Source organism: Macrobrachium rosenbergii, chromosome 11 (assembly GCF_040412425.1).
Source record: "Macrobrachium rosenbergii isolate ZJJX-2024 chromosome 11, ASM4041242v1, whole genome shotgun sequence".
NCBI lineage: Eukaryota > Metazoa > Arthropoda > Malacostraca > Decapoda > Palaemonidae > Macrobrachium > Macrobrachium rosenbergii.
The window spans coordinates 38,244,089-38,269,277 of record NC_089751.1 but is presented as its reverse complement, the minus strand read 5'-3'; the positions used below and the strand labels follow the sequence as shown (position 1 = coordinate 38,269,277).

General features: G+C 35.1%; 1 protein-coding gene across 2 annotated transcripts in view; it reads left to right on the top strand.

Annotated features, from left to right (window-relative positions):
• LOC136843333 (RNA-binding protein FXR1-like) overlaps positions 1 to 25,189 on the top strand; it is a 94,138-nt gene that overhangs the window by 29,458 nt on the left and 39,491 nt on the right. Inside the window, exons 8-9 of one of the 2 annotated variants that reach the window (XM_067111619.1) lie at positions 3,881 to 3,993; positions 19,111 to 19,170. In XM_067111619.1, coding sequence (XP_066967720.1) covers positions 3,881 to 3,993; positions 19,111 to 19,170 — 173 coding nt within the window. The remainder of the gene's footprint in view (positions 1 to 3,880; positions 3,994 to 19,110; positions 19,171 to 25,189) is intronic. The other variant, XM_067111620.1, reaches the window with a different exon arrangement.

Below are 25,189 nucleotides of genomic sequence, written 5' to 3'. Positions count from 1 at the left end.
CAATCACATCACATGATCATACTACTGAGGTTCTTTGCAGTGACAGTTTGATGCCAGCTAATTTGCCTTCTGCTTGTTACTTTTCATGTGTTCCTTTTGGTATTACCTATCTGTACAGTACTACAACTTCTCATTGAAGAACAGATGCTTCAGCTGATTTTCAATTGTGATCACGGGTGTTGTTAAAGTAGCTGATGTTAGATTAATAAATCAGCCATCTTGATTCTGGCTTAAATTATTATTAGTTGTTAATTATGATTATTAATTATTAATTGTTATAATTATTATTATTATTATTTTATTTTATTATTTTATTATCATCTTGAAATTCAAGCTTGCAAAGAGTATGGTATTCATTAGGAAGAAGTAAGAAAAAATAAATTAATAAATAAATAAAAATGTACTAAAATGCAAGGAGAACAGTTTTAGGGTAGTAATGCATTCCATCTTCACTTGAACTTCTGAAGTTCCAATTGCATGACATCCTCTGGGAGGCTGTAAGGTGTGAGGAATGTAGGACCTCTGGAACTGAGAAGTTCAACAGCAAGGCACATTTACTGCATATTGGTGCTGCTGTTCAGCGAACCTGGTTTGGTTGCTCTTGGCAGTTAAAGGGGATGAAGGATCAGTTGTGAATATGAATGGTCTCCGTTGAAATACAGCTTATGAAAAAGCGACAAACAAGAGATTGTCCATTGATTGTCCAAGTCATAACTGCTACTATTAGGAATCGGAAACCTACCCCACAAACTGCTCTACCCCAAACTGCTCTATCTAGAAGAGGTAAATCTGTGGCAGAAGCAGACATCCACACCGGAGAACAGTATTCCAGTAAAGGAAGCACAAATGACCTAAAGCAGGTTGCATTAACTGTATCTCTTAAAAATATATGAGTCCTTTTGAACGATACCTAACTTTCATGAAGCATTTGCTGAAACTTTCATAAGATGTTTTTGAAAAGTTAGATGCGAGTCAAAAGTTACTCCTCGACTAGTTAAAGGTTCAGACTTATTCAGCAAAGTTCCATCCACCTGAAGGGGAGGATTGGGTGGGAAAATCTGTATGGGATCTACTAATCAATAGTGTTTTCGTTTTACTGGAATTCAGCCTCATACCCCACTGACTACACATTCACTTATCCTAATTTGAGACTTTACTACACCCACAAGAGTTGCTTCATCAGCATACTGAACAATCCTGTTTTCCAGGCCAACAACCATATCACCTATACACTAAAAATAACAGTGGACCAAGAACACTACCCTGTGGAACTCTAGACAAAATAGGTCTTGGTTCATTAAAGATCGCGTCCACAGCAACTAGCTGCTGCCTGCCTGTAAGGAAATCTTGAAGTAATCTTAAAATATATCCACCCACTCCAAGATTCTTATGTTTATAAATAAATGCCTTGTGATTTACTAAATCAAATGCAGCCCTAAAATATATTTGAATTACTCTGCACTCAAAACCCTTATCAAGGTTCTCTTGTAAATGGCATGTTAAGTATAAAAGAGCATCGCAGGTACCTAACTGCTTCCTATATGCATATTGACTATCGGCTAACAATCCTTTAGATTCCACGTACTTATATAGTGGCTTAAAATTAAGTTTTTCAGCAACTTTGGAGATCGCAGGGATAATAGAGATTGGCCTGTAGTTGTTGCAGTCTGCAGATATACCACTCGATGGAACAGGCACTGTATTACTAAGCTTGCGCTCTTTCACCCAGGGTTCAACTCAGTGTCTCCCGAAATAATTAAAATTAACAACATAAAATCATTATCAAAACTAACAAATACTCATAACAGCGGTAACATTGTAAAAATCAACAGAATAATAAACAACAATACCATCAGCAACAACAGTATTTACATTATTTACAAAAATTCTGTTGAAAGTATAAACATGTCCGTATGTCATTGAAAAAAGCGCCGGAAGCAACTGGTTGATGAGATGTGGCTGGCACACCTTGCCTGCAACGACGGGGGGAGGACAGTCAGGATGGATTTAGAAATAAAACATTAGTAGGAAAAGATTAGGTAAAGATGAAGACTTTCTTCCCGATAGTCCACCAACCAACTTTTATTTTCTTATCAGCCTGTCCTTCACACTTTTCCAATAAACAGGAAAGTGAACGAAAAAGAGGATAAATGCCTGATTGTACCCTCAGACAAGGGAAGGCCACAGTACAATGGCTATGGCACAGTCCAAGGCTGGAGAACAAGGTTTGAATTCAGAATAACCTTTTGTTAGAAAGGTTACCTACCAAGGTTCAGGAGTCCCTTCTACACACTGGTTTGAATTTGGAGTATCCTCCTAGAAGAGTTGCCTGCCAAGGCTAAAGGGTCTCTTCTACCCTAACTCGTATAGCCAGGACGTCACGCCCTGAAGTGCATGTTGCTAAGAAAAGCCACATTAACCCACTACATTTGCAATATCTTGATAAATGGTTGATCTTGGTTTTTATGGATTTTTAATATTAGTTCCTGGTTTTTACAGTTGTGTGAACCGATTTACGTCACTTTTTATTTTCCCTATTTTTAACAAAAATTGTTTTGAGGTAAACAATGCCAGGAAAGAAAACAGTATAACAGGACATATTACTGTACAAGATGTTCCAAGTATTTCCTTGGAACAACTGCATTTGTCTTTGTGGGCAAAGGAAAAGTGAGAGTTCTGCAGGGCAAGTGGCTGCTGTACCCTTGCCCCCACCTCACACACCTACCCCATCACTGTCACTTGTAATTAACTAGCTAAGCTCCAACTACCTGCAATTAACTCATTAAGCTTCAGCAGCCAAACCCGCTTTCACTTAGTGTTTGTATATTAGATTTAAGTTTGTATACTAAGAAAAAATGCATAGGAAAAATACATATTTTCTTCCTTACTTTTCTAGTTCACTCATGTCATTTTATGATCTCTTTAGACCTCTTCCTTCTGAAATACTTGCCACTCTCTTCATTCTTAATCTTTTTTGCTCTGGTATAATACCATACATATGTGCCCTCCAGGCACCATATTCCTTGTAATGCCCATTTAATTGCTGTGTTTGGTATTCTGTGGAATGACTTCCCAAGATTTACTGGTTGTGTATTTTTTGCAAGGTACTTTACTTTCTCTTTTAGTTTTCTCATTGTGTAGATAATTTACATGGGCAACCTTTTCCTTGTCCCAAAGCAAAATGTACATATTTTGTTGGTTTTTAAAGAATTTGCTTTGAGCTTTTCTTGGAACATTTTTTATCTTGGACCTTCTCTTACTCGAATAGCCAGTGACAGGAGTCTTATTGTTATGTATATTTTTCACACTGTAGTGCATCCTTTGTGTATTGTACTGTTGTAATATTTTTCTTCCAGTCTGGTCACACACTCCTTTTCAGCGGTAGCATAAACTCTTGCTCTCTCTCCTGTGACCTGTTCTTCAGATGCTTTTTTCAAATTGCTTCACTTTTCACTTTGGCTCTTCTTACTTTTTTAGATGTCTCGTACACATGCTGTTGTATACTTCTGTCATGCTAAACTGTGGTTTTTTTTTTTATATTCATTCCCTATTATTAAATAAATTCTCAAAGGACTTCCTCCTCGTTTGCTTCGAATTTAATGTCACAATTTTCATCTTATATAGTTGGCCATTTCACATGACCTTCAGTGCTCAAGTCTCTCTCTCTCTCTCTCTCTCTCTCTCTCTCTCTCTCTCTCTCTCTCTCTCTCTCTCTCTCTCTCTCTCTCTCTCTCTCTCTCTCTCTCTCTCTCTCTCTCTCTCTCTCTCTCTCTCTCTCAAATCAGCAGTTTGTGGCTCTTTTATTATTCTAAAATAGTTAATAATTTTCTTGTTAAACAAACACACTGCTGCTGATAATAAACTGGATTTTTTGTTTCAGGAAGTAGAACAACTAAGGCAAGAAAAACTTGAAATAGATCAGAAATTAAGAAATATGCATTCTACAAATAGTTTAGGGACAAACCAAGGCTATCAACTTAGGAGAAATGATAGGTAAGTTTTTGTTTTATTTTTAATTTTTTAGTGCAGATTGTTGTTTTGAGTCTTCTGACAAAAGGTTTTCATAAACTGTAAATCCAAAGCCAGCGTTTTTACCAGTGCAGTTGTGATTTGTAGTCATGCCTCCTTTGATTTGAGGACATGGTTTGGAGTTGCACTTCTAGAGCTTGCTTGTTTGCCTTAACTTTTGCTCTAACTAATTTTGACATTGCGTTTTGATCCATAAACCTGTTACTTGATAGCATGCAGTGTTTGGATTGCCAGTCTGCTTTTCAAGGCGACTTGTGTTTTGTAAAGGTTGTCTGGTAGTGACTTGAAGCAAAGTGAGATATTCCATCATCTGTCATGTAGAGGTAGAAAGTTATTTGATTTTGAGCCAGGTTGTTATGCCCGATTGATGACTTGTATGGTTTTGTAAGTGTTTGTCATAGTAGAATACATATGTGATCAGGTACTCGGAAGATAACAATTTGTCCAGGAATCATAGATTATGGTGGCTGAATGAGTAACAGATACTGAGAGTCAATATTCACCTCTAACCATGTAACAACAGCCTCTAGTGATATATTTCATTTGTATTTTTATATATGAATTGCATAACAAGTAGGTACTGCACTGGGATTGTACATATAATGTTTTGTGAAATGGAAACCTTTGGTGCCAACTTGGTAGTCTTAAAGAGAAATATTGTATTATTGAATTTGAGACATTTTCTAACATTATAAAGCAGTTATACATAGAAGTTCAAATGTATGGCAGTGATACTGTGTGTAACTTGTATTTGAAATAAGAGATTTATAAAACTGATAACTTTGGATGAGTACCACATTACCATATTGTTATAGCAAGTAAATCTTTTTGGTTAGTAAGGAAAGAATTGTTTAATTCTTAATCTTTTGAGGATGCTTACTGTCAAAGAAAAATATGTAGAAATTTGGTAGAAATTTGGAAAGTTGCCCATTTCCAAAAATATGGAAATAGAAAGACCTTGCTTATACTGGAACCATTTCTGAACATCAAAAAATCAGCAAGAAAAGAACATTTTATTTACTGTATCTTTTTTACAATTAATTTTTGTAATATTGCATAGAAGAAATGAAACTTTCATTTTGCATGGTTTACCAATTGTTGCATGTTCCACTAATGTCAGTTAACTGTTCATTGGTTATTGTGGTGTCTTAAAAATTTTTTGTCCTTTATAAAGATCACTGAAAAAAGACCAAAATTCCATGCACATTTGTAGAGTGGTTTGTTACTTATTTACTATTACATGGTGTGCTGTGGACCAGTAACTTTTACACTGCCTGGCAATTTTTAAATCTATAATATTACTCTCATGTCAAGTAATGTATATAGTGCCAGATTCATATGATTTCTCACAGACTTATGTTTTCACATGGAAATATTTTTCTTTGATCAGTGTGTGTAAAGTTAATTTCTTTATTAGCTTTTTGGTACCATGTTCAACAAAAAAAAAAAAAAAATCAAAATGATGAGTTCAAGTTACCCAGAAACAAACATCTGTAGCTCTCTAAAAAAATAAAATGTAGTTATGTGTAAAAATATGTTTATTGAGAATAAGTATATAATTTTATCCATGCAGTGCAGAACTCTGACAAATTGCCTCTTGCCCAGTAAAGCACCCCCCAAAAGCCATGCAAATTTATAGTAAAAACCAATAATTTTCTTGTAGTTTTGAGAAAGAACTCATTGTAAACCTACTCTTTGCTAGGATATTAGAGTGGTGTCACTTGGAAGCTGAATAGTTGTACTTTTATCATTGTATCTTTCAGAAAGAAAGAAGGAAAGATAGATAGATGTGACATTGACAAGTTGATGTTAATAGAGAAAGGAACGTGCATACTGTTGGTAAAAGTACAATAGAAAATAAAGTAACAGTTATATTTTGTGCCATGCAAAACTAAAATTGCCTCTCCAAAGATTCGTGATTAGTTTAATGCTGTTTTGTGTCGGTTATTTCACAGAAAAGCTAAGGTAGAAGTGTCTTATGATTTTAGGTGTGTGCATACACAGCACACACAGGTCTTACGATTTTAGGTGTGCGCATACAAACTTATTCACTCACTCACATTCACATGGTTACCTGGAGTTACATGGATATAGGTGTCTCAAAGACTTGCTAGTCCATTCAAGGATATGTAAAAAAAAAAAAAAGTGGATAAAGGTACATCAAAGATTTGCTAATGCCAGCGAGGATATGCTTTTACCCCCCCCAAAAAAAAAGCATTTATAAGTTTTAAGTAGTAAATGTTCCCGTCAACTGACCATGTAATGCTTTCCTAGGATTTCAGTTATGTTCTAAGGTACCCTGATTGATATTACAGTCCGACCTCTTAAAACTGACACCCTTGGGACCAGGCCACTGCCGGAATAAAATCCCGGATTTTAGAAATCACCCCTAAAAACCCCCTATGTAAACAGTCTTGTCAGCTCATTCCACAAGTAGTGTGCTGTGTAATCAAAAGTAGAACAAAGCTTATGAATAATCACTATCATTCATGAGGTTTAGCTCCTTAGCAAAGTTCTGGCCAGCTCCATAAGTATCACTCCGGAAATGCTTACACCTTCCCTACGTCTGAGCTTAAACCTCTTTACAAGCGAACCGAAATTCTAATCTCCTGGAATCCTTCATTTTTTTGCGGCACCTCAAACTTTTCTGGTTTTTGTTTTCAGCAAAAACTTAAAAGTCTGCTGCTTTTGTTTCTTTAAACCAGTACGTACGTATGTGTGTGTGTGTGCGCCCATGCATGCATATGAGAAATGCATTATTATCATATATTATAATTTATAAACATGGCAAACACACACCATTTGTATTCTGCTAATGTTTACATTCTTAAATCATCAGCTGATTACATTTTACTGACATCATCACAGCCATTACTGTAGTTGCTAAATGAAACGCATTTTGGAGATTCGTTGTATATGTAAATTATCAAAGAGTTTAAAAATGCTGCTTTATTTATAAATGAAGTAAATTAAATGAAATAAAGCTTTGGTTTCTTGAGTATCGGATGTTGCTTTTGCCTCTTTCAAAATGTCTTGTGGCCTGCACATTGTTTCTTCTGCCACAGCCACAACCGTAAATTTAGTGGCACACTTTTTTAAACACTTTCCTCTCTATTGAGTGAAAGATTCCTCCATTGAGTGAAGGATGTATAAAGATTTATTTTATTCTTATTTATAGAAGCTACCATTAAAAATTTGCATATTTTTAACAGGTTGACAATTGTAATGAAATCTTTAATAAATGTGTGTTAGTTACCGTAAATGGCTTCGGCAAATGGCTGCTTCTCGATTCAATTGTTTATGTCGGTACTTGCTGTTGTGTATGCTAGTGTCTTGCACGCAGTAGTAAGTGGTTGTTAATTATATGAAATATTCTTAGACAAGTCACAATGTAGGTTAGCCTGATTTAATGTTTGAAGATTCACATTTAACCTAAGATATTTGGCTTCTAGGCCTATTTCTTAGTTAAAAACTAACTCAGATATAACATGCATTATCAGTGGTATCTACTAAAACTGAGACAGGCTTAGAAAGCCTAGCCTAGTGTAATCTACTGAAAATACTTCTCACAAAGTGAGATGATGTATATGAAGAAATTATTTTGGATGAAATTTTAATGATGATCACATTATACACGAGTTCGGTTGATAAAAGAGTATAGTATATGCAATTTACATTTCTTGTATATGCTGTATATATTTTAGTTTCGCAGAATGTTTTTGTTGGAAATAACCCGTGTATTTACGGAGCAAGCTTCTGTTCCGAAATCGAAAAAAATCCAAAAACGAAAAGTGTGGTGCCACCCTCGTAGCCGCTCGAACTAATGGCAGCCGATTCAAAATTGTCCCGGATTGTGGGAGTTGCCAGACTACAGAGTGCTGGATTTAAGAGATTGGACTGTATTATTTTTGTTATAAATAAAATGTGCTAAAATAAGGATAACACATTCACAATGCACTTTCAGTGCCCCTATAAAAGCACTAGTAATTGCTATACTGTACATGGATATTTTACAAATACTGTAGTTGTGTTTATGATTGAGAAGGTTAGGTTTCACAAAGTTGTGTATTCAGTGAAATAAAAAAAAAATACTTTAAAATATTAGCAAAACCTTATCATACACTAAAAGTCAGTTCAACCAAAAATTCAGTGAAAGAATTTTGATATAGTTGAAACTAAAATTTATGGACAAAGTTTAATAACATAAAATAGACCTTTTTATTCTAACTTGAGCAGCTTGCTGTATATTTTATTGCTTGTTGTTGAATTAAATAAACAAAAAACGTTAAAATTCAGTAAGAATATAGTCGAATAAATAAAAATATTTAATAAACTTGTCAGAATGTCAGAATGAAAAGGCAAAAGCTTACTATGACCTTAAAAGGTTATAGAATCGTTTTGACTATGTTTGATCAGCTGATTTAGTCATATGATTTAGAATGAGTCAAAAAAATTAAATATTTTTAGTGTGCCATCAGTTTATTAATAACTAGGTAAAATTCAGTAATTAATTAATTTATATCATCCATTTGGTCTAGTGGTACAGCTTACATTATACGTTGCCAGGCAAGGCTATCATGAAACGGTTTATGTTTTCTGTGGATTTTTTGTGATTGATTAAGGTATATTGTGACACAAATGATTTTGTATATATTTGTCACGTGATACTGGCAATGTTTCGTTCCTGTCCATTTTCCATTGGTGAAGTCTTCATGATTTAGAGTGCATCTGTTTCTGGTCTTTGTTATTCAGTAAATTAGAGGGGTTACATTCCTGGAATCTTGGGTTAGTTTACCTAAGTTGGTGGTTATGGTATTGTAACTTTTAAATGTAGGTTACCTAACTATAACATTTAAACAAGTACAGTAATCCTCTACATATCCAGATCGTCATTATCCGAAACTTGACATTATCTGACACTCCCAGACTGGGAACCAAGGCCCCAAAGTAAATAAATATTTGAAAATTTGAAAAAAACCACTCTGATGGTTGGCAATGCTGTGTGGTCTCAGGAAAATGTTGGTAACACTGCTTACACTTCAACAGATTGAGAAAGGTTTTTGAGAGATGGGGGAGGGCCTCGAGAAGTTTCCAGGGTGTAGGGTGGGTGGGATGGCTGGGCACCAAGGGAGAGGAGGGGCAGCAATTCTGTGTAGAGCAACCCATTCAGAGAAGGGGTTGTTTTGGAAGCTGGGTTGAGCTTGGGAGCAGTTTACCTGCCTGGGACGGGGTTGGGATGTTGTGTTGGAGGGGTGAAGAGGGCTAGGTAGACATCTGACTTGACAGCGCTTGTTTTGTATTGTTACGATTATGATTTTTTATTTGTATTTTATGCTAGTCTCATTTATATTTTTGCTGTATTTTTCCATTTTTTATTTTTATAACCCAAAAGGTGAATGCGATCATGTGAGAGAGAGAGAGAGAGAGAGAGAGAGAGAGAGAGAGAGAGAGAGAGAGAACAACTGAGGTGAACTATCAGCAGTGATAAAATATTCTCTTGAATACTGTTATGATATGTGTGATAATCATACTTAGTCAACCAAACTTGTAATTTCGAAATACTGTACAGTAAATCAAACAAATCAGGAAAGAAAAATTGGCAAACGTGATACAGTGCTAAAAACACACACAAACACACACACTGTAGAGACGCCAACGTTGATGAAATGCCATATATAGATGTAAACACACACACATAGAGATATACAAGCAAAACCTTCCATGATATTATGAGGTGAAATGAAAAATCATTAATTGCAGTGAAACAGAAAATAATCTACTACTTTTTAGTAGCGTTTTTAAAATGAATTTGCTTTGTACAGTCATCATTGAGAAGTGCCATATGTATTAAAGATGTAAACAACGGGTGCTTTGTTATCTGAGAAGTCAGACATGAGCTACAGACAATTTGATGTTTATTTTTTATTGTACTTTCAGATAACAAATTTCAAGTATTAATGGGTAAACCTCAGTGAATATTAAGGTAAAAATACATGCACAATAGGTCCAAATAGTTAGATAATCAACAACTGTGATTTTTTTTGAAATTGGTAGTTGCTGCTGCCATACACCTGAATTTTAATGAGAATGGCTGCAATTTAGATTTTAAAAGTGTTATCAGGAGGGAATTAGTCGTTTATAGAGTATAGGGCTACCGTTAGTTGATGTGGCTTAGTTCTCTAAACTGAATTTTTTGAGTGAAATTGTACATAATTTTACACATTTTTTGACCTGGATATTTTTTTACATTAATCATTGTGAAATGGACATGGGAAATTTTGCAAATCATTTTGCAGTAGCCATTGCATCTGTATAGGCTGTATGGTCATTCTTGCATTAACACCAACTAGACATTGCAGTGAAAATCAGAAAGAGGGAATTGTAAATGAATACAATTGTAATATTCTATCCAATTTAGATTTTGCTGTCAAGAGTTTTTCGTTGACTGGAAGGGCTCTGCATTCTGAATTATATTGTAATTCCTCTCTTGTGCATAAAGTAAAATATTAAATCCCTAAATTTCAGTATATGAAGTACTGTATAGTGTAAATTTATAGATATACAGGTTCTGTTGCTCAGTAGGCAAACTAAAAAAGGACATGCAGTTTTCTTAACAGCCTAAGTTGTGTTTGCCATGACCAGATCGCATTTAGCTGCTCTTGTGAATTACTGTATAGTATCAAGGAAGCTTAGTTTTTTCTTTTAATAAAATTTCAAGGTGTATAGCATGAAACTGGTGAAAGTATTACAGTATACCACCAATTATGTTAAAGGTAGCTCCTCAACCAACTAGATGTTTTTATGAGTGATATTTCAAAGGTAATAGTCAGATTGCCATGAAATATCTCGAGTCCCACTGTGTGTGACGTCATTAATAAAGCAGACCTTAAAAAAATTAGTACTGTATTAACATGGCAGAAAGTTCAGCAGTTTGCAGATGAATTTAGATAAGTGAGACTGTTTTTCATGTACACTGTCAACTTATCGGATTTCGGTACTTCTCAGACGCATCTGAGACAAGAAAAATATAAATATTTCTAAACTGAATAATCCAGTGAGTTAGGTTTATCGGACCTAGAGACAAAGACAACTGATATTTGCCTGTCTAACCACATAATCGTAGCTTTGTTGATTCAAGGGTAAATAGTCTATCATGCCTTGCTATGTGCATAAGTCTTCCATTTGCTTTAGCAGTTATTGTGTGTTGGTCTGATATAATATTGTCTATTTCAGTGGTAATCAGAAAGTTTATGCACTAAATGTTAGTTGGTGTGCAAAATTATAGCTACAATAAAATAAAATATAAAATTTCAAGTGTTTTCAACATTTTGAAATAATTTTACTTGGTTTATCATCTCCATGTTTGCTACTACCAGATGAAATTATTTACATACAGTCAGTACCAGACTTAAGAATGAGTTATGTTCTTGAATTGTTCCTAAGTTGGTTTTTTATTATGTAGTGCATAATTTTTATAATGTTTACATTCCCAACTTAACTAGGGAGTCATAGGCTATACTATTTTCACTGTATTTTTAATCATGCAGTATTCTAAAGAATTACTCTGGATGTTAGAAAAGTAAAAGAAGAAAATAACATTTTGATTCGTGCAGTATTCAAAATTGAGTATTTTTTCCATGCTTTGAAAGTTTATGAACTTGAGAATTTCGCAGGAGCAGCATCTAACATTGGGAGTTCACAAAGTAAACAATGCACACTGCAGTATTGAAAGTTCACAAAGTAAACAAATGCACACCACCATCTACAGGCAGTCCCCAGTTATAGACGGCATCCGTTAACAGCATTTCGGTGTTACGGAGCTTGTCTAGCGACGCTGTTAACTGGATTTTCAGCGCCGGCAAGTGATTTTTGTCATCGGTAAGTGGTTTATTGGCATTGATAAGCGATTTATCCGCGTCGGTAAGTGGTTTATCGGTGCCAATACCGGTTAATAGCGCCGTTAAGGAGTTTATCAGTGCTATTATCGCTGATTTTTGAATAGCCGTGATCTTTGGTTAGTGGCATTCGGATGGGAATGAACCCTGCCGTTAACTGGTGACTACCTGTATTGACAAAAATACATAATAAATGTTTCCTATGAGGAAAGGAAATATGGAAAATGGGAATTCATCAAAGAATGAGTTAAATCTGGAAGATAGAAATAAGTAGGAATAGTGTATGAGTATGAACAAGTATTCTTGTGATTGTAAGAAGATTACATGGTAGCTAATAATGATATATATGGGATAATCAGGGAAAGGGTTAAAGGAACAGGTTCTTCTACTTCCTTGTGTTCTTCTGTTCTAACTAGCAGAATAGGCACACAGAGCAGAATTAAATTTGAACTTAAGGAGCTCTCCAAACACAATTTTAACTTGTGACCCTGTCTGTTCGGATCTCTGAATTTTTGTAACATGAATGTTCGTAAGTAGGTTGGGACTATAATATTTTGATTGTGGATATTTTCAGTTTTTTGGAATGCAGAATATTGTGGAATGAAATGATTATTACATTAGGAGTGGGTGGAATATGAAATATGTACAGTATCTTTTGAAGGTTACAATTGTTGAAAGGAGGTATCGGGAGAGTTTCTGAGCTGCTTAGATGTAGCGAATTTTTTTATAACATTAGCTTTTATGATTATTTTATTTAGGTATGTACTGTTAATGACAATTATTGTGGAGGGTCTAACAAGCTCCAGAGAATTCATAGTACTTTAGATGCAGGCATAATGATGATAAAAAACAATGTAAACTGCATGTGTCTGTGTATGTGCAATTGTGTGCTGATTTTATATAGGGTAGCTGCTGTATTGTACCTGAAATTTAGTAGCTCCATATTAAAAAATTAACCTGAAATTTAGTAGCTCCATATTAAAAAATTAAAGCTAATTTTTGCAGTTAAATATTTTTTCATATCAGAAACATCCCCTGAAATTTATAAAATAACCAGATGAATAAAAAAAAATGTGCTCCCTGCTTGGCTTTCTCTTGGGTGATTAAACATCCATGACATCTCCAATGGAGACTCTTGCCTTTTTTCTAATTTCTTTTGTCTTTTCAGTTCTCATAGTGCATGTAATTTTTGTATATTTCTCTTATAATACATCTTTTCATTGTTACTATTATGACAGAAAAAATTGTACTCAGAAATATGCTAAAAAGCTGGGCGTGACATGACTCACAAAGTACACTGTTGTTGTGCGTTCCTTTACGCATTATTTAGTCTTTCACTTTCTTACCTTCGTTATTCTTCTGTGTGTCCACAGCGCCTCTCTTTCTTCTTAAATGTCTGTTCTTTGAAGATAAATTATCCTAAAGTATTGATATCTCTCAGGAAGGCGTATAAAGACGAGTTCTGTAATTTCTTCACTTTAATAATGAACTTTGAATTATAAAAGACTAACAAGGTCAGTACAAAATTAACATGTTACAGTGGTATAAACGAAATCACTCTTGAGAAATTAGTTTAACTCAGTCTATAGGGGAACACAAAAGCGAGGGGAGACGTACTCTCCCTGGTGGACACTGCTCGAATCTGCTTCTCATCTGTTCCACTCCTATCTCTCAAACCCCTCGATTTCTTGTTATATGCAATCTCCATCTCCTAGTCCTATTGGAAGGATTTATCTGCAAGGTCTCCCCTTCAAATAGTTGATTGGGAAGGACTGTAGTGGGTGTGATTCAAATCTCTCCTTAGAGGACTTGATTGGAGATGATCTCAGGAGGGGGTGTGAAAGACCCCTCCCTAGCATGTTTGATTGGAGGGTGTGGAAGTACGTCACTTTGTCCAGCCAACAATTTTCTGGAATTTCCATGAAAACACCTCCTATTGAAGGCAGGGTTATAGAGCTGGCTGATGTTACCTTTTTGGCTGTGCTTACTCATGACTTGGTTACGCTAATGCTAATCACGAGGCCACTGCCTCCAACTTTTACGATCGGTTTTATGGCTTTAGGCGCGATATACTCGCTCACTGTTTTGAGTCTGTGCAAGAGTTTTACTTCAGTCAGCGTATTTTTAGTCCACGGCAATAACAACAGCGTTAGGCGTTATCATTGTTCTCTCTGCCTCCTTTATTCTTTTTTTCTACCGTCTACATTCATTTCTCTCTCTCTCTCTCTCTCTCTCTCTCTCTCTCTCTCTCTCTCTCTCTCTCTCTCTCTCTCTCTCTCTCTCTCTCTCTCTCTTATCTAATTTCCCTAACTACACTACACTGTGCCACTATGTGATGTGCCTGAAGGAAGTGTTGCCATAGGCTTACATATTTTTTTATTTGTGAATAGACACCCTGTAAAGATATCCTAAAGAAATAAAATATAATATTCATCCTGTTTTTACCATTTGTCAAAAAAATAAATTGACTTGTAAATGATCACACTTATGATAACATAAATTTTGTAAATGTGAATGGTGATAAGGAAGATTTCTATTCGTTTGCATATGTCTGTAGTGTATATCTGTATACAGCATGTTGATTTACATAATGTGGTTATTTTACTGTAAAAAAAAAATCAAATACAAAATGGAAAAAATAAGTCAAATACAAAGAATTGTATATACTGTAAACTGTTTGGCACAGTACATATGTGTTGCCACTTTGACAAGTGCTGAGAGGAACAGAAATTTTGAGTCGGTTATGATTGTACACTTTCATCAATGCTATCACCAGAGAAAATAGAGATAATTTAGTGGGTAACGCAAGTATATCAATTATTTCAAACTAAATGGGGTCCGAATATTATTTACAAGTTTTGCAGTAATTTGTCGCTCATCTACAATTTTTTTTTTTTTACCAACAACATTTCAGGATATATTTATTAAGACAACAAACAGTCCAAAACTGTTTGTAACTCAATTTTGATCATTCCTTTAAATTCGAAGATCGGTACGTCCCATAAAGGCTGTAATGGTATACAGGTGGTCCATGGTTAACAATGGGCTCGGTTAACGGCGATCCGGTTTTACAGCGCATGTTAAGCGACAAAAATCGGCAATTTCCAGTGCCAAAAATCGCTGATTTCTGCTTATTGGCACCGATACATACCTAACGAGGGCGCAGACAACCGAAAATCTGCGCTTTTCGGCGCTGATAAGCCCCGAAAATCACCGATTTTCAGTTATCATCACACCCTCAGAACGGAACCCTCCGCCGATAACCGGGGACTGCCTGTACTGTAATGGTTTGAAGAGCACGAGTAAAATGCCATCCTCCTCGATTTTGTTTTAAGACCCAAAACACTTGACATGGTTGTAAGTTAAGGACTACAGTACTTTTTACAGAATGTAGTGCATTGTCTGCCCATTTGGGAAACCACCTAACACTGCAGTACATTAGAGTTCATTTATAACAGTTCAAACTTGAATAAATAAACTGAAATTTTAAGGTATGTAAAAAATTCTTTATATGAAAATCAGGCGTATAATGAACTATTCATTACAGGTAGTCCCCGGTTAACGGCGGGCTCGGTTAACGGCAATCTGGTTTTATGGCGCTTGTCTAGCGATGAAAATCGGCAATTTTTGGTGCTGAAAATCGCCAATTTCCGCTTAAGATCACTGATAATTGGGTATTGGCGCCGTTACATACCTTACAAGAGGTGCCGATAAGCCCCAAAAATCGTTGAAAAGACGCCAAAATCGCCAATATTCAGTTAGCGGCGATTTTCGGTTATCATCACACCCTCAGAACAGAACCCCTGCCGATGACTGGGGACTGCCTGTATAGTATCCCAGTGATAAATTTCTTGTTGAAAATTTTTTTTTAACAAAGAATTTTGTTATTGACAACAAACTCATTATCCAGTGAAGCAGTCTGTTATTTATTTTATAATGAGAGGGTACTTAGTTGGATGATTGACAGATAATAACATCTATATTGTGATTACATCATTTAAAAATTATTTATTTGATTTTTATGAGAATTATTTGATTATGAGAATTTTAAAAAACCTCATAACAAAAATATAAAAATGTAAAAGAATATTTACTACACAAAGACGATGTTTTTCACAGTACAATCTGAGAGAGAAAATTGAAATAGGACAGGCAGCTTTCCTTCATCATCATTCATAACTACAAGCATAATTTTATTTACACTACAAATATTACTGTACATACAAAATATTTAAACATATGTTGTATTTTATCAAAATTTATTAAAATAAATTTGAATACAGTGCTGATGTGGTTCAGTAGTCTGTCATATATGTTCCATTCTTTATCTGAACATTATAATGAATGATGCTTATAAAAGAATGTAGATGATGGTACTCTGGGATTCATTATAAAAAAAAAGTTTTGTAATTTTATTTGGTTTTAGTTTATTGGATTAGATTTGCTGGTGAGAAGCACTCTGGATTTATCAATAGTGGCCCTTAATGGTTTTCAAGTTTAGGATCACCATGGGTATTCTCATAATGTATAACTTTTACTCATTGGTTGGAAAGAAGGATATGTATTGCAAGAATATTGGTTATTTTGTGAAGAAAAATTTCAAATCTCTTAAGTTGATATTAGTGTGTTATCAAAATTTATCTTTGGTTTTTAGTAAAGGTGATCTACTTTCAGTATTTAGCTGTGGATGGTTTTATTTTAAATATGTTTTTTGTTTAATTTTCCATTAGATGCTTTATCTTCAGTAGTATGCTCTGTAAACTTCTGTACAACTTTCTTGGAGTGCTTAAGAGCCAAACCCTTGCAAAACACAGGAACTTGAAAAATACAAGCAAACTAATATTGCCTGGTCCAGTAAGGCTGGATAGCAGGAAACCCACAAATCTAGGAAATGGCAGGGCAAGATGCGTACCATGTAATGATAATTGACATGGGTTCAGAAGAATGCCAAAATGAAGTTTTATACTGTATCTAAAAGATATTTTATTCCTTTTCATACTTCATGACCCAGACCATCAGACATTTCATTCTCCATGGTTAATTACAGTCTCTATTATTAAAATATCTGAAAGTTACCCAAAACAGCCACATTCTGTCATGACAAGGTTTAAAACTTTTAACTCTGGTATCTTACAGTGTGGTATACAAAGTGATGATTGAATTGATCTGTTAATCTATCTTGGAAAGTAACTTAGTAAGATAGCTAATCTTGGTGTGTTTGTCCTTCTAGGTCTTATCATGATTGTCCCACTAGGAAGAATATATAAAGGAACTTTCATTCCTAAGAAAGGATGACTTATTTTCACTAGGAGCTCTTCATATCTATCCTATTGGGACAACAGTTTAGTGACTGAAGTTGCCCCTCGGTTTTCACAGTGAAATCATTTTGCTCAGTTTTGAAAGTTTCCACCCTTTAGTAATTCTTCATTGAGGTAGTCCAAGACCATCATCTTTAGGAATAATTGTGATATTTACATCATGAACTTATCAATAGAATTACATGATTCACCAGCATTAGGGGAAGGTTGATTGGGAAATGAAGGAAGGCTGTGGGAGAATAACTTATGGTTGATTTATGAGAAAAGGATTCTGGGATGCATTATGTTTGTTGTATTTAATAAAGTATAAAAAAAGAGGGCATAACCATTTTAGTACAGAGTAGTGTTGGAATAACAAGGTTGAAGCAGTCAAGCAGAGTTGTAAGGTTGCAAGAATGGGTTTAAGTTTGACCCTGTGAAGAGCCTGATGACTGTAAGCCTATTAACAGTTGTTGAGGAGATGGTTACCAGATATGAATTGGATAAAATTTTGTAGATTTCAACTTGTGTAATATGGTCGTGCTTAAGATCAAAGAATGGGAGGATAATTGGTAACCAGCAGGATGTGGTCATGGTCAGAATAAGTGTTCTAACCATAGTTGGAAAAATTTTACCTTTACCTTAATGGGAGCAAGATGAACAGATTGATTCTTTTAAGGCTGATGAAGATCCTTGGTCAGGATTTTTCTAGTAGTAAAGTAGGGAAGAAATTAGTTGGTAAATTATGCTCTGTGCAAAGGGCAATTTTCGAAAGTGATGTTTATTACTTTTTCAGTAATGGATTCTGCAGTCCTTTTCATTCGGTGAAATGGTTTAATTTTATTCTGATGGTTAAAATAGATGTCATGCTTTTTTATATTGATTTGGATAAAATGTTGGCAGGGTTTGGTCACAAGATGTTTAAAGAAAAGTATGTTTAGAATATTGACTAGCTAAAATGCATTTTCAAGTTTGAATTTTTATTTATACTGTACCCAGAAAGTGATTTGGGTAATGCAAAATGTTTTGTATTTAAATCTTGGTTAAGTTTATTTTTAAGAGAGTTATAAAAGTTTCTGCCCTGGGTGAAAGTTGTTTGCAGGAGAATATTTGGAGTCTTTGTGCATTTTTCACTGTCTACTTTTGGAATCTTGAAATGGAATAAGATTGTAGAGTTTTAACTCTAAGCTCTTTAATTGGGTTGTGCAAGCTTCAGTTCGTGGGTGTTGAAGAGAAGCTGTACTGGTTTTTATAATTTTACTGCTGTTATATCAGATTATGCTTTGGATTTCATCAGTGTTAATTATTATGATATCCATTCCTTGATTTTATGCTGAATTGATCATTTTCATTTAAGTTATACAGTATATGGAAATTTGAGACTGGCCACATAAACATCCCTTGATCAATTTTGTGTGGTGTGAATGGGATGCAATTGGGTCATTCTCTTCCAGTAGTCTTAAGTTTATACTACAGCCAGGAGATTGCACGGAGTAATTCTATTAACATTGCATTTTATTTATTTTTGGCTTTTCTGAAGTATTGCTACAGTAACAAATCGTGCACTTGACATGCATGTTGTTTAAACCAGAGCTCTTTGGCTCATTTGGTTTTTGAAAGTTAATATTAAATTGTTTTGGTTAAGGGATTTTCAGCTCAGTACTATGAAAAAAGTTGAAACCATACCAACTGCTTGACAATATGGTTTGGGTTTTCGGGGTTGTTAACTTATGTTGTCGTTATTTATGGAATTCTCCTGAGCTATAGTAGTTATTGTTAGCTTGTACTATCTCCTTAACTATCTCCTTAACATTGGTGGTGATGTAGATGGAGTATCTAAAATGCATTATTGACATGAAATACTGTACTCTAGTTACTTCCACAAACAGGATGCATCGGAGGGCTCCTCCGTCTACCCGCGAGCGCTACTCAAGTCCTGCCTTAATATGGTAACACTTTGTCTTTCATATAGTTTTAAGTATGGGCTGTATCGGTCTCATAAGCATGTAAATAATTTGTAGTAGTTGTAATTCCAAAAATGGTATTCAACAGTAGTTGTGTAAATGATCGTGCAAAATTTCTTGGAGTGACCTCATCCTGTTCAAGGTGACTGTTGTTTTAAAGCTGGCAGTCTTTTGTTTTGCTTATCACTTCATGTATAGTTCTCCCTTCTTTTATCTGTTCCTCAGACTGATTGTTGTCATTTTCTGTAATGTTTTGTTTCAATTAGCAGTTATGTCATGTCCTGTTCTTCATTCATACCTTAGTGCATTTTTTATTTGCTGAAGTAGATATTTTGTAGCTTTTGGGGACAAGATAATATTTATGTGGCAAACTCTGTGCTAAAGACTAAATTCACAGACAGCGCCATACATAACCAGTGGCATTTTCAGTCAGTTCACCGTAACTGTGTCTTGAGTGTAATATATGACAATGCTACTTGAATTCATTGTTCCTTTAAGGTTATTAGGTTATTGCTCCTTTGTGTTTTATGTTGACAACAGCCTAGTTTTAGTAAAAAGGCAGAACTTGGGCTGTCATCAATAGAAATACCAGGTAATCTTACTTTTCATAAATCGCATTGATATCTCTTTTGTTGGTTTAGTAACATACGCGTATTTAACGTCATTTTAATATGATTTTTGATAGCCAATTAGAATAGCCATTGTCTCAAGTTTTTAAGGATCTTTGCAAAACATTTAAAAGGTACTTCTGAGTTGATGTTAGTGAGAACAGGCAAGAAACCAACTACTGTACAGTACATGTGTTGCATGAGTATTACACTCGTATTCAAAAGTATGTTTGATTCGTGTTGTATTTTGTGTTAATTTATATTTTGTGCCATTATGAATTCTGTTTTACTTATTATTTGTTTAAAAATGCTAGTGTGAGCAGATAGTTATCAGTTGGGTTATTTTTGTCTGCTATTTAGCCAGAACGAAAAGCGCAGTGGCAGTGAATGTCCGGAAATAAAACTATTTCTAATCAATTGGGCATTTAAATAAGGATTGGGGGATTCGTGGTTACGTAGTTAGAATTGTGAAATCTAAAGTGCCTCTCAGGTTGCAGTTGTACTGTATAGTAAGTTTTATTTCCTTGTCAGTAATAAATCAGGAAAAAACTCTTGAAGGGAATGCATTGAAGTAGGATATTAAAATTTATGGTAACTGAATGAGGATAAGGTTGTTTGGAAATAAGGTTGGGGACAGTTTACATCCAGCATTCAATGCTGACAACTAGTATTGGGTTTAACAAAGGCATGTGATGGCTTAATTCTTTGAGAAGCATGTTTCTATAACAGTGTAACTCCCAGGAACTGCAGTCGCAGAGATGCAGTTCAGTAATAATCCAGGATGGTTTCTGTCCTGAAAGTGAATGTAAGAGTTTGATCAATGGTTATTGACTAAGTGTGGAATTTTTAAAAAGGAAATATTGGTTTTTTGAGGTATTGATCATAGTTGGGTCACTGCAGAGAAATAATTCTAATAGACTTAAGCAGGAATAGTGACCAACTTTATGAGAGTTAATGTATTTTGGTTCTGTGGTCTGGTTACTTAATAATAATAATAACAACAATAACAATAATAATAATAATAATAATAATAATAATATGATCACATTCCTTACAAAATCAGTCTTGTAGATTTAACTCAAGCGGATTCAGTCGTTGCCATGCTTTGGTTTTTAATTCCTTTTGCTTTGGAGAGTCAAGATATAAGAAGAATGTGTGGTATATGTAATGTAAAGGAGAAGGCTCGTTTGAGATACTGTGGCCATGTATTAAGAAGAGAGGACGTGGAACCAATCAAGAGAGCTAAGAACTTGCCATTGATGGGGAAGAGGAGTGTGGGGCATCAACGGATCAGATGGATGGATGTGGTGAGGAGGGATATGGGTGAGGTGGGACTGGGGGAAGAAGATGCTAGGAATAGAAATAGATGGAGAAAGTTGACTCGAGCAGCCAACCCTGCTGTACAGTGGGACTAATAAGGTAGAAAGAAGAAGCAGCAGCTTTCTGAAATTTTGAAGGCAGGAGAGTTGTGTTGAAGTCTATATCCCATATAGAGATACACCAAAAACACTTGATGGTTAAGCACTTCATAGCTATGGAATATTGCATATCACTGGTAGAGGGCATATCACTTTCAACTTTTTTTTTTCTCTGCGCTTTCTTGAGGAATTTGGACAAAATTTTCTTAAGTTCGGTTTAAGTAGGGACTACTGAAAAGTAGCAGCAGAATTTGTATTAATGGTGATGTCTTTTTGGAAATTTTTTCTGTTCTAAATGATAGAAATTATTCAGACACTTGATTGTTCCAGAATGCTAGATACTGTTGATAAGGCTTCCTCTTTGCATATAGATGATGGTATAATGCCACATATTTACTGTCCATTTCAGGGACTGTGAGTTATCATTTTTCTCAGATATCTTACAGACTAATTATTTGATCGAAATAGTACTTTGACACAGTATACAAGACACCTCCCAATAATTTTTGGTAATATAGTACATTGTCAAGTGGTTTTAGTTGAGGCTTTTACTCTTGACTTACATGGTGTGGCCAAGCATTGCCAAACTATGCATTCGAATGTCCTTTATCCCTATCCTGTCCCTCCCTCTCCCTTTCCCACCTCATCCCTCCCTCAACTCACTTTCCTGTCCTCCCCATCTCCACCCCCCCTTTCCTGTTTATGGGGGATAGCGGATGTTCGATTGCATAGAATAGTCCTGCTGACTCGTGCAACTTTGCCTTTAAAAGTCAAGAGTAAATGCCTTAACTAACACCGTTTGACAATGCAGTATATTACCAAAAATTAGCGGGAGGTGACTTGTACACTGTGTCAGAGCACCATTTCGATTAAATAATTAGTTTGAAAGACATTTGAGAAAAATTATGTGACTGGCAGTCCCTGAAATGGATAGCTGGTCATCATTCAACTAATGTTTGAGTACAGTGTTTTTACCGGAAAATATACTGGAGACCTCCAAAATTGATTGGGCATGTGATCAAAAGGGAGGAGAGCAGTTAGCAAGAAGGTAGCAGAAATGGAAGTACAGTACAGTACTGGAGAAGGATGAAGACCAGTAGGAGAACAGTGAAAATAAAGGAGATTGGGTAGAGACAAGAACCAGGTGGAATGCAGACATAGTGTACAAAACAAAACAGTGAAAGAACTCATTTCTCATTTAATACCTTGTAAAGGGGAAACCTGACATATTTTACTTATAAAATGAATGATGTATGGGTATTTGCAACATTGCCTGCTCTTTCTTTCCTTCCGGGTAGAATCAAAGTTGCAGTTCATGTTTTTGAACAGTGGTCATTATTTTTAAACCGTTGTTAGAATATATTCTGTGTACCATCTTCCTCTGTAGCTTTTAGTGTCTCTGCTTTCAGTGTGCTAATCATTTTATGGAGTGCTTACATCCATTTTCTGTCAAGTTGTCTTAATATCACACTGCCTATTACAAGCAGTTGTTCATTTCATATACATTAAAGTGGAGTGGGTTGGCAATTCATGGTATTCTGTGGGTATGGTTGCTTGTGGCATATATAGAAAATTCATAGTTATTCTAACTCTGCTTATTTTACTTTGTTTCACTTTTAATTGCTGCACACAATTTTGATACTATACTTCATGCACTTTCTCACTCGTGATTATGCATTCTAATCAATGGGAACTTTCTCTATTTGGCAGTGGCCATTTTTTCATGAATGTGTACATCTGTGTAAGGGTACAGCCTTTGTACTGTGGATTATATAATACAAGATTACCTTGTGTATGGGAATGTATGGAGGAATTACTTGGTATATACATCATTGTGAACTGGGATGTTGTCTGAGAAGTTGAAGTCATGGGCCAAAGATTTTTAGAAATCTAAATCTATGTAGTTATGTTTTGATTCATTATCAATAATATATGTTTATTGCAGTGAGGGATAAGTTGGAGGAGGAGGTAGTTCATGGAAGCCCTGAAGCTGTATCCATTGCCTAATATTATTAATGTTTGCTTCCTGCTGGAGATGGACAACAGTTAATTTGATTTTTATGCTAAAGTAACTCAACTGTCCTGTGAAAAATAGGTGCCATGAAACTTCTGTACCCTATAGATAGAAGTTTGTGTATAAAATGTCACAGGTAGAACGCAACGGTTCTGCAGGTTGTCTTGTTTGGGCATGTGCAGTTATCACATAGCCAAAGGTCAAGATTGAATGATAGTTGAATGAAGGTGTGTGTTTTACAGTTGTTTTGACACAAGGAAAACAAGTTTTATGTGTGGTTTTATTATGAATTTCATAATTGTTAAGACTTAGTGAAATAACTACCAAAAAAAAATGGATGAGAGCCTGAAGGTATTATAAATAATGGAGCATGTTGAACAAACACTGAGAGATGTCTCAAACCCAGTGTACCTAATTTCTCTGTATTGTGATTTTATCGGTAGAAATGTTTTTATATAGTAGAAACATTTGTGAACAATGAAGGTAATACAGGGGCTTTTTGAATTATCGTTTCCTTTGAGTGGACCATGGCAGTTAGCCTACTCCCAGAAGTTTTGTCTTGATATTTGCTTAATTACTCGACCAGGCACCTTGACAGGCAAATTGTACCTGAAGTTGTGGGAGAATTTTTTCTTTTATTCCTTAATATATGCCACAGATTTCTATGTATTAGGATGTGGAAACTGTTATGAGGGGTTGCTTTGAAGATTGTGGAACAAGAATAGGAAGTAGGGATTGTGACCATCTACGTGTTGAAACTCGTTGGCCCCATGTTAGGCCTAAAGTCTTTACTAACCTAGGGAAAGCAGCGACGCTGAACTTATCCTTCATAACTTTGCCTAATCTTTTGAAATTTAGATAGTGCATTTTCCTCTCTGGATTTAATTAATGTCATTGCAGTATATAGTATCAGATTCACACTTAATTTGCAACCTCATAAAATTTTGGCTCCAAAATGATAACGTGATGTTTGTTATTTAGTGGAGAAAAAGCAACTTTTGGGTGTTAAAGTTTAGATTATGGGGTTAAGGTTACTGCTGTAAGCTGAAGTAAATTGCTTGCCCTGAAGTGGATAACCTGATCTGCATGATCATTTTCCTTTTCATTTTTTCTTTTTTTTTAAATTTAAAAGAATGCAGCATGTTGAGACTGGAGATAGCTCGTAAATTTCTTTTGTTCAAGAACTGAGAGGCGTAATTGATTGATTATTATTTGAAATAACGATTAAACATCTTTCTGCATGAAAGGTTATGCTCACAGTTAATAGCCCCTTCATAGTCCTCAATTAGCGCACTGTATTAATTTTCATCTCCATATTGTTGTTTTGATGTAGTCAAGATGTCCTCTGTATGGAGACAACCATTATTAAACTAGTATGTAATTGATTGTTCTTTGTGTGAAGCATGGTAGGGAAGATGTAAGAGAATGTGTCAGTTTTAGCTTCTGTAATTTTGCACTTGAATGAAAGTCTGTAATACTGTATTAGTTTAAACCCTAGTATGAGTTATCTGGTATGCATTACGTTAAGGTGAAAATACATATCATGATGTCAGGACTTGTTGCAATTCCACTGCTTGTCGTATCACAGAGTTTCATTAATGTTGAAGTTAGATATTGAGGTATTAATGTTTGAAAGTTAAAGAAGTCAGTCAAATTTCAAAGACATGCAGTTAATTTAACAAGCTATTAGTTTATGTGGATTCACTTATGTTTTCTTGTTTCCAGCATTATGGAAGCTATTTGCATGTAGGTCAGTAACTGAGTATAACATACCTTTCCTTTGTTAATAAATTGAAAAGAGTAATGCTTAAGTTCTCACTGTTATCTTCATAAGGTTAACCAAATCTTATCTGGCTTTGCATTCATTATGACCATTATGTTCAAACCTTGATTCCCTTTGTAAAAATGTGTAAATTTTTTCTTGAAATAGCTTTTCTGAAGCATTCTTCAGCTTTTCAAGCTTT